Source organism: Bombina bombina, chromosome 7 (assembly GCF_027579735.1).
Source record: "Bombina bombina isolate aBomBom1 chromosome 7, aBomBom1.pri, whole genome shotgun sequence".
In the NCBI taxonomy this organism is placed as follows: domain Eukaryota; kingdom Metazoa; phylum Chordata; class Amphibia; order Anura; family Bombinatoridae; genus Bombina; species Bombina bombina.
The window spans coordinates 202,350,535-202,361,905 of record NC_069505.1 but is presented as its reverse complement, the minus strand read 5'-3'; the positions used below and the strand labels follow the sequence as shown (position 1 = coordinate 202,361,905).

Sequence of the window (11,371 nt, the reverse complement as noted above, 5' to 3'; positions counted from 1 at the left end):
TTTCTTCTAAGCCAATGTTCTTTAGAGCTTGACTTCTTACTGCCCTTATATTCAAATTCTATTAGTTGTGATTCTAACGTTCTAGCCCTTCTAGCTGAAAACCTTATACCTTTGGTTATCTTGTCTTTCAACCTTGTATCCTGTTCTAGTATCTTAATATTGTTTTTGATTATGTTACATATTTGTCTGTATTGTTGACTGTATGTTGTTACAAAGTAAATATTCTCCTTATAGCTTTTGCTCCTATCTTTTGTTTTTGTTTCACAAGGGAGTCTCTTGGTTTCCTCCTCACTTCCTTTTTAATTTTATTGAGCATCTCTTTATTGTACCCTCTTTCTGCTAATTGCTTTTCCAGTTGTTGTGCATGCATGCCATAGTTTAATAAATCTGTATAGTTCTTTTTAATTCTGACAAATTGTCATTTTTGGTATACCTTTTTTTAAAAGGCAGAGGGTGACAAGAGTCAGCTCTGAGTATAGTATTTCCTGTAATTTGTTTTCTTGAATAGCTCTGATTCCACTGTCATTCATTCTCTATTACCCTTCAGGGTCACATCTAAAATGTTTATGGCTTCACTGGCTACTTCAAATGTGAACTTCAAATTTAAAGTGTTATCATTAAGGTACTCTACACAATGTGATATATTTCCTTTGTCTCCCTTCCAAACTAACAATAAATCATCTATATACCTGGTATACGGATGTATTTTCCGCCCTAATAAACCTATTATTATCTACAAAGATGCAGCCGACTTCCGTCCAGCCTAGATATAAATTGGCATAGGTTGGAGCAAATTTTGCTCCCATTGCCGTACCGCATCTCTGGAGATAATAAGTGGCATAAAACAAAAAATAACTGTGCGTTAATAAAAAATTAAGAACCATATCTATAAAGTGAACAAACTCATTAGGAAACTGAGTGTTGTATGACAAAAATGTGATATGCAAGTAAATAGTGACTGCGTCAATTGTGATCCATGTGTATGTCTTTCGCCATTCTAATTTCTCTATAATTTGCATCAAGTGTTTGGTGTCTTTAAGATGTCCCGGTAGTTGTTTAAACAATGGCTGTAGAATATTAGCTATTTTCCCAAATGTTCCCCCAGGGATCCAATGTCTGATACTATTGGTCTCCCTGGGGGAGAGTTCTCACTCTTATGAATTTTTGGGACATGTCTGGAATTTGCTATTCTTGGATATTTAGGCATCAGATATTCTATGTCCTCATCAGTGAGAAATCCCAACTGTTTTCCAAAATTGAGTATATTTTCTAGCTCTATTTTGTATCTGTTGGAAAATCCCTGCATAAGTTGCAAATATGCTTAAGTTACAAATGTATTTCAGTCAAATTCTAAATTTACACAGTACAAAATAAATATAAGAACAGATTGTAACAGCAGGTTTGTAATATACCTAAAAAATTGTAAAAATTTGTAAAAAAAACAATACGTAGGATGTATGAGCAGCTTTTTAAAGGATAGGATGCCGGAACATCTAAATGCTATTAACACACATGAGGAATAAAGAAAGCCTTTGAGTTTTTGGCCATCGATTTTATATCAAAACCATACAGAGGGGGATATAATGAAGCTGCTACTAGACAAGAAAGCGAAGTGGATCTTCTTTATGGATACAATAGAGCCAAAGGGCCTGAATAGGAGATGGGACATAGACCTATTTCAGGGAACAAATTAAACCATCAAAAAATAATCCAGAAAGAAAATAAGCATATTATAATATAATAACTGTAAGTAGTATAGCTAGGAGTTTCATTAGTAAGCCAATCAATAACATTAAGTCTGCATAAGTAACTACAGAGAGTAACACCTTAGCAACTTTTTCATGACCATAAGTAAGAATTTTCAATTAAGTTTGTAAGTTTTTTAATAGTTGTAATTTTTTAAGTGTATAGTTTGATGGGAAAGTTAATACCCGGAGAAAAAACGGCTATACATAAGTATAAATAGATAACAACAAATAGAATGATACTGATTTAGCATATCTGCACAAAGAAAATACTGAATTGCTCACATCAAGGCACTGTTCCTTTAAGCAATCACAGATACGCTATATACCAAGTATCGAGGAGAGCCGTAAGAATGAAGGGGGAGGAGAGTAACATGGTATAAAAGAGGAAGCCTCTAATGTTATGTCATCTTTGAGAAAGCGCCAATCAAAGGTGCAGAACGCGTCAGTTGGTTTCTGTACATTGAAGGAGTGTGTGTGCTGATGCTTTTAACCATTGGAATAATAAAGAATATTTTTTTACTCGTATGAGCTTAGCCTGTGTCTTCTTTCGGATGCTGACTGAACACAGCTGACAGTATCGCAGAAGGGAGGCTGCCTTTTTCTTTTTCATCACTGCTAGCAGGAACTACGGGGTTGGGCTATCCCCGAATTGGCCTCAGGTTGTCTGGATCGGAGAGTGATAGCTGTCGGTAAGGGATTAATCACTCACAAGACGCAAGTGGTGAGCCTTTCATACTTTTCTCTTACTTTTGATGTTAAAAGATAATAAAGGTCATTTTACATTTTTGGAGGCTGGAATTTGTATTGATTCTGTACACTGGAGAAGACTATGCAGTATGCAGATCTGTAATTCCGCGCCCCAGTGCTGAAAGCGTGCTGTTTTCCATTTTTGGATTTAATGTTTATTAAGCCAGGCAGTCTCATTCTATTATAAAAGAAAAAGCAGGAATGGCTCAACCTATAAACGCAAAGTATTCTAGTGTTAGGGACAGTCAAAATAGCATGACAAAGATACCCTTCTCCTTGGGTGTTTTGTCCCAGGAACAGCTTTGACACTGTAATGATGCGGCTTGTCTTACCGCCACTGTCCCATCATGGAGTGCTCCCTCAGGGACATGGCCATGCTGTGAGCAGTGTGACTCTTCCAAAATGGTGGCTGCCATGCTCTCCAACAGTTGCGATGTCTGTGGAAGTGAACGTAACGTCAGCCCGATGTCATGTGTCCACGCCTCCTTCAGTGAGAAGCTCCCTCTCAGCTCCCAACCTATATCACTAGTAAGGGGGACGTATGTGCACACATCCTGAAAGCTTTCAGTCATTACCGTTTCCCCATAAAGCACTGCTGTTCATACTAGTACTCAGTTATTGAGTTTGTTTCCTAGTGCTTAGTTCACTGCTTTAGTTGTTCCTTAACCTGACCTGACCCTTGGCCATTTAAATGCCTTTTGAATCTTTGCTGTCTGTCCTCACCTTTGCCTGTCTATTCGCTTGAGAACCTTTGGCTTGTTTACTGGACTCGGATTTTGGATTACCCCTATCTACTGTGATTTGTATATGCTCATCCTCCCACAGAAACCAAGCATATCTGCCATCATACTTGTGTGTGCTCATCCTGCCACAGAAACCAAGAATATCTGCCATCATACTTGTGTATGCTTATTCTGCTACAGAAACAAAGCATATCTGCATTATAATTGTGTATACTTATATCATTGCTGAAACTGATTTCACCTGCTGTCATATCTGTGTATCCTCACCCTGTACTGGAGGCAAGTATCTTTTTACATCATCTCTGTGATACTTGTATATTCCTATATACTATTATCCCAAGCTATTGGGGTCCCATCTGGTACCTGTATCTGACAAAATAACTGAGTCCTTATTATGGACCCCCCTGGGATATCTGCAGCACTTTCAGCCATAACCAAACAGCTAGCAGCTCTCACCCAATCAGTCCAAGATATACAGACCGCTTAAGTCTCTCTACAAACTAATCAATCTCAGCTTGACCAGATGCAACATACTTCTCAGTCACCTCCATCTGCTCCAGCCCCTGTTGTGGTATAAAGTCCCCCTGGAGGTGCTACAGCTTTATCTGAACCTCATGTACCCCTGCCAGAAAGGTTTAATGGGGATTGTAACAATTACCGCAGTTTTATAACGTCTTGTCAAATATTGTTCTCCTTACAGCCATGTACCTATTCTACTTACTTTATAAGAATAAGTACAGTAATATATCTGCTTACTGGAGAACCCCAAGCATAGGCACATCACCTTCTACAGACTCATAGCTCTATTCTGAATCCTGGAGCAGCTTCCTTCATACTATGGACCGAACTCTTAAACAAGGTACAAAGATGTGTTAAAGATTATGTAACAGACTTCCGTCGTCTGGCCCTAGATTCAAAGTGGAATGAGCCAGCACTCTTGACCAATTCAGATTTGGCTTATCAGAGTCTCTTAAAGATGAACTAGCATGAGTTGGCATCCCGGGTACCTTGGAAAATACTATATCTCTGTGTATTGAAATAGACAGAAGATTAAGAGAAAGGAGGAGAGAATGCCAACAGATTTATCCTTCAGTTCCCAGTCATCCTGCTTTACCTTGTAAGTCACCTGTACCATCTAATACTCCTGAAGAAGAACCAATGCTGATCGGTATGGCTCAAGGACCATTGTCTGAAACAGAAAAAGCCTGCAGATGCTCTCAAGGGTTATTTCTGTATTATGGAAAGCCAAGACATCAGGTCCGAGAATGTAGGGCTAAACCTAAAACCTCAGGAGGTAAGGAATGTTCCACTCTCTTTAGCAGTAAAACTATGTTTAATAGTTCTGTCTCTCATCTGTCTATCTCCCTCTCTATACAGCTTAATAATAAACTGATGATTCTTGCCACCATGTGGATTCTGGAGCCAGTGGATGCTATAAGGACATCACTCTAGCCAGGACCTTATCGGTCCCTACAACAACAAAATCCATACCCACTTATATCCAACTTATTGATGGTTCCTCACCTAGTTTGGGGCCTATAGTCCATATTAATTGGAGACAGACATAAAGAAAATATGCCATTTGATTTGTTACACTCCTCTATATTTCCTCTAGTATTGGAGTTGAACTGGTTAAAGAAACATAATCTTACCATAGACTGGGAGACTGGCAAGTTATGTTTTATTTCTTCCTTTTGTATATCACGCAGTTTCACTGATTCATTTATTCATTCAGCCTTGGAAAGAACCTATGTGGAAAACAAACAAATGTTCATTCCTCTATTAAATAAGGATTTTTATGATGTGTTCCAGAAAAAAGGAGCAGATGTTTTACCTCCCCATAGAGAATATGACTGCTCTATAGACTTATTATCTACTGTACCTTTTGGCTGTATATATACCTTATCTGAACCAGAATCAAAAATATTAAAGGAATATAGAGGAGAATCTAGTCAAAGGTTTTATCCGACCTTTGCTCTCTATGTGACGACTATGCACGGTGCTAAGCAATGTCTTGGAGCCGGTGACATGGAACTCTCAGAACCCTAGGTAAGGCAATCTCTCCAGGGGGAGAGATTGCAGGTGCTGGAAAGAGGGTGATGTGCTCCATGTTGACTAACTGTGGATTTTTTCCTATAATTTTATGTGAAGATTAGCGCAGATTTGTGGAATTCGCTGTGCAGTGCATCCTCAGTGTAAGTCACTGTAACTCTGTGTGACCCAAATATTGTGTGCACCCACTATTACGCATTACTTCAGCCCTGTCACTGAAATAAGATTTTACTATATTACACAGACAGCTCCAGCATAGGGGCTTGCTGTAAGGACATTAGTTAGGGATTGAGGGAAAAAGCCATGCTGTCATGCTGTGGGGATTACGGACGTATTCTTAAAATTACTGCAAGGTTTAACATGGTTTTTATAAGCTTTAGCTGCAAATTGCTAATACATGCCAATTACAAATTTTATCTACTTTGAATACTTTAATTAAATAGCCCATCATTTTTTGAGTGTATAATGTCCCTTTAATTAGCTGCAGGCGAGAAACCTTTTCGGCTAGATTTAGAGTTCTGCATTAGCCGTCAAAAGCAGCGTTAAGGGGTCCTAACGCTGCTTTTGGCCGCCCGCTGGTATTTAGAGTCAGCCAGGAAAGGGTCTACCGCTCACTTCCTTACCGCGACTCCAGGCTACCGCAGATCCCCTTACGTCAATTGCGTATCCTATCTTTTCTATGGGATTTGGAGTCTTGGAAGAACTGAGTGGTAGACCCTCTACCGACAAGACTCCTACCGCCAAAAAAAGTCAGTAGTTAAGAGCTTTATGGGCTAATGCCGGAATATAAAGCTCCTAACTACTGTGCTACAAAGTACACTTACACCCATAAACTACCTATAAACCCCTAAACCGAGCCCCCCCCCACATCGCAAACACTATAATAAAAAAATGTAACCCCTAATCTGCCGACCAGACAACGCCGCCACCTACATTATACCTATGAACCCCTAATCTGCTGCCCCTAACATCGCTGACACCTATATTATATTTATTAACCCCTAATCTGCCCCCCCAACGTCGCTGCAACCTAACTACACTTATTAACCCCTAATCTGCCAACCGGACCTCGCCGCCACTATAATAAATGTATTAACCCCTAAACCGCCGCACTCCCGCCTCGCAAACACTAGAATAAATTGTATTAACCCCTAATCTGCCCTCCCTAACATCGCCGCCACCTACCTACAATTATTAACCCCTAATCTCCCGCCCGCAGCGTCGCCGCTACTATAATAAATGTATTAACCCCTAAACCTAAGTCTAACCCTAACCCTAACACCCCCCTAACATAAATATAATTTAAATAAAACGAAATAATACTCCTATAATTAAATAAATTAATCCTATTTAAAACTAAATACTTACCTAGAAAATAAACCCTAATATAGCTACAATATAAATAATAATTACATTGTAGCTATTTTAGGATTTATATTTATTTTACAGGCAACTTTGTATTTATTTTAACTAGGTACAAAAGCTATTAAATAGTTATTAACTATTTAATAGCTACCTAGTTAAAATAATTACAAAATTACCTGTAAAATAAATCCTAACCTAAGTTACAAATACACCTAACACTACACTATCATTAAATTAATTAAATAAATTAACTACAATTAGCTAAACTAAAATACAATTAAATAAACTAATCTATAATACAAAAAAAACACTAAATTACAAAAAATAAAAAAATATTACAAGAATTTTAATCTAATTACACCTAATCTAAGCCCCCTAATAAAATAAAAAAGCCCCCCAAAATAATAAAATTCCCTACCCTATTCTAAATTACCAAGCAACCAGCTCTGAAGCTGTACAAGAGCTGATTACTTTGGGGCAATGCCCCGCAAAAAGCCCTTTTAAGGGCTGGTAAAAGAGCTGATTACTTTTGTAATTTAGAATAGGGTAGGGAACTTTATTATTTTGGGGGGCTTTTTTATTTTATTAGGGGGCTTAGATTATTATTTTGTAATTTAGAGTGTTTTTTTTTGTATTATAGATTAGTTTATTTAATTGTATTTTAGTTTAGCTAATTGTAGGTAATTTATTTAATTAATTTATTGATAGCGTAGTGTTAGGTGTATTTGTAACTTAGGTTAGGATTTATTTTACATGTAATTTTGTAATTATTTTAACTAGGTAGCTATTGAATAGTTAATAACTATTTAATAGCTATTGTACCTAGTTAGAATAAATACAAAGTTGCCTGTAAAATAAATATAAATCCTAAAATAGCTACAATGTAATTATTATTTATATTGTAGCTATATTAGGGTTTATTTTCTAGGTAAGTATTTAGTTTTAAATAGGATTAATTGATTTAATTATAGGAATATTATTTCGTTTTATTTAAATTATATTTATGTTAGGGGGGTGTTAGGGTTAGGGTTAGACTTAGGTTTAGGGGTTAATACATTTAATATAGTAGCGGCGACGTTGCGGGCAGGAGATTAGGGGTTAATACTTGTAGGTAGGTGGCGGCGATGTTAGGGAGGGCAGATTAGGGGTTAATACAATTTATTCTAGTATTTGCAAGGCGGGAGTGCGGCGGTTTAGGGGTTAATACATTTATTATAGTGACGCGAGGTCCGGTCGGCAGATTAGGGGTTAATACTTGTAGTTAGGTTACGGCCACGTTGGGGGGGCAGATTAGGGGTTAATAAATATAATATAGGTGTCGGCGATGTTAGGGGCAGCAGATTAGGGGTTCATAGGGATAATGTAGGTGGCGGCGGTGTCCGGTCAGAAGATTAGGGGTTAATAATATAATGTAGGTGTCAGCGATAGAGGGGCCGGCAGATTAGGGGTTAATAAGTGTAAAGTTAGGGGTGTTTAGACTCAGGGTTCATGTTAGGGTGTTAGGTGTAGACTTAGAGAGTGTATCCCCATAGGAAACAATGGGGCTGTGCTAGGAGCTGAACGCTACTTTTTTGCAGCCAGCTCAGCCCCATTGTTTCCTATTGGGATATCGTGCACAAGCACGTTTTTCCAGCTTACCACTACAGTAGGCAATGCTGGTATTGAGAGTTGAAGGGAAGGTAAATTCTGCTCAATGCTCCCTTTTCTGAGTCTAACGCAGCCACTCAGTCTCAGACATAAGGTTGCAAAATGACCCAATAATTGGCAATAGAGTAAACCCATATCCCAGAATTATTTATAGAAAAGCTAACAATTTGAAGACCATACTAGCCCCAAGCGAATTTAAAAATAAAAATATAAATAAAGACACACAAATAGATCTAAGTGGAAATCCACTGAGAGGTTTTTACCCATGTTTTTCGTGTAAGTCCTGCAAATTTAGTAGCAAAAAGAAAGAATTAAAATCCAATATCACAGGAGAAACACAAAAAATCACAGACACTATTAGGTGTCAAGACAAAGGAGTTATATATCTAATAGAGTGTTCTTGTCAAAAACAGTATTTGGGGGAAACGACTAGGAGTCTCCGAGAGTGAATGAGAGAACATATATGGGCAATAGAAAATGAAAAAACACACACCTTACTATATCAACACTTCAAATAAATTCATAACAGTAACCGCTCTGACTTTAAATTTTGCGGCATTTATAAACATAGAAAGAATAGGAGAGGAGGTCATTTGGAGGGTGAACTTCTCAAAAAGGAAACAGAATTTATATACAATTTCCAGACTTTACAACCATTAGGTTTAAACTCAAAATTAGACATATTATTTATATGAAAATATACATTATTGTATTAAATTTTAAAAATGCATGCCCTATATTCAACATTAAGATATCATGTTACAGAATTTAGATATATTGTCATATATATGGAGTTAAAAATAAGGTCTCATATTCATATGTTCTTAGAACAGATGTTAAAGTTCTATATAATATGTCTCATATTTATATTCATATGTTCTTAGAACAGATGTCAAAGTTTTATATAAAATGTTATGAGAAAATATCTTTGTTTCCATCTAACATTTGTTTTCTTAATATATGATTGTTCATGTCCCTTATTGATTAAAATGACATTCTATCTATGTATGTATACCAGCTTAAAAATACCACCTTAAAACTTAAAGGAATCTGATATCCAATCAGAGAAGATCGTGAACAGTCAATCAAATCCATTTTATGGCTATAAATCAAGCACACCTAGCAGTTAGAAAGTATCTTGATAAAGCCCTTGTGAGGGTGAAACGCGTAGACCTTACTGACTCCAACAAAGGAATCTTCATCGCTTTTATTTCATCAACACAGCCTTTTTGATAAAAGTGCCATCTGCCTGCATTGCTCCTGGGAGTATCTACGGATACGGTTGAGAAAGGCAAAGTTGTTTCTACATATACACTTAGAAATGTGTATTCAAGTTATCCACGCTGTCTAAAAGAGCAATATTGCTGGAATCAAATCCACCTATACAGTAGATCAAGAATAATTGTTTACATCAAAAGCACGTATATCTGCTCGAAAGCCTACTGTATCGTTTCCATGACAATGAAGTTTGTCACATTACCAGTCCGCTGAAGGCATTGTGGATATATTGTTACGGCTGACAGGATTGGAACACTATAGCACGTTTATTAGCCTATGAGGCATCGGAGAACTCAGATCACGTGATTACACCTCTTTTCATCTTATGGTAACAAACTGTCATCTGATTCCAAATTCAAGTGGATTACTTTTAGGGTACCTTTTAATAGACATTTTATTCTCAGCACCAAGGGAGATGTCCCTATATTGTTCTTATTTATCAGCACTTTTTATTTTTGTTCATTAAAATATATGTATTTCTGAAAAATCTTTTGGTATATACTCGTGTTTTTATATATTTGTGTATTCATATTCTTATATATTATTTGTGTTCTTCCATATATTTATCCTTTGCTCCCTAGTTGGAGCGCTAGCTAGATTGCGTTTTTGGAGTGTATGATATTTTATATCTGCTTGAGAGGGGCAGATTCATAACTTGGCTTTAAGGGATAATATATTTTTAGCGCTCACTTACTCTGTTTTACCATAATATATTTTAAATACCACCAACAGCATTACATAATTTGTGGGAAAACTAATGTTCCAATGCACACAATTCCCTTAGCTCTGTCACAATAGGGACACCTTGTAAGTTGGTGAATGGCTAAGCAGAATATGCCCATATTGTGTGACTAAGATCCCAATTTCAATTTAAAAATGTATTGCAAATGTGAACCAATACCTTCTGTTTTGTGTAAGTATTTGGTCTCATTGGCAGCACTCTCAAAGACTTTTTGTAAGATGTGCTGAACCAAAGTTTGAAGATTTGTATTTTCAAAAATCGGAGACTGACCATCTTCCATTGTTTAACGCACCCCACTCTAGCTCAGGTGTACTAATGACAGTGTATTGCAGTTGTATATAAAGCCAGGGATTCTCATTCTATTATAAAGAGAAAAAGCAGGATTGATTCAGACCATAAAGGCAACATATTGTAATGTTAGGACCAGCAAACATTGGGACACCTTGTTAATTGGTGACTGGCTAATCAGAAAAAGGCCTTATTGTGTAACTAATATCCCAATTTTAATAAGAAAGCATAAGTGTTTTAAATATGTACAGTTTTTCTTTAAATTATTTAGTTCATTCATTCAATTATTAATTTAATTAAAATAAAATGAATATAAAATATTTGTCACAAATTTGCATCTAAGACAAATTAAATGTGCATATTTAATCTATCTATCTATCTATCTATCTATCTATCTATCTATCTATCTATCTATCATCTTTCTATTTATCTCTCTATATCTTAAAGGAAACTGATGCCAGTACACACTGTTCTCCAGGCTACAAAACCATAAAGATTAACATCTGAGAATACATATCACAAACCTCTGCTTTTAAATCTCTACTGAGCAAATCTTCATTTACTTTTCAGCTTGCTACTCCTGCAGAGCATACTCAAAGTATATAAAAATTAATTAAAACCTTTATTTTCCTGCAATCATTGCTTGTTTTATTTTCACCTAGAAAAAAAAAACATATACTAGACATATGGGCCCCTATTTATGAAAGGCCTGTCAAACATGATCCGACATTGCAGATCATGTCCGACAGACCTTGCTGAAT

General features: G+C 36.6%; 1 protein-coding gene across 1 annotated transcript in view; it reads right to left on the bottom strand.

Annotated features, from left to right (window-relative positions):
• Positions 1 to 9,617: 9,617 nt before the first annotated feature.
• Positions 9,618 to 11,371, bottom strand: part of LOC128636301 (embryonic protein UVS.2-like) — a 105,888-nt gene continuing 104,134 nt past the window's right edge. The window contains exon 12 of the mRNA XM_053689332.1: positions 9,618 to 9,682. Within this exon, the coding sequence (XP_053545307.1) occupies positions 9,618 to 9,682 (65 nt within the window). The remainder of the gene's footprint in view (positions 9,683 to 11,371) is intronic.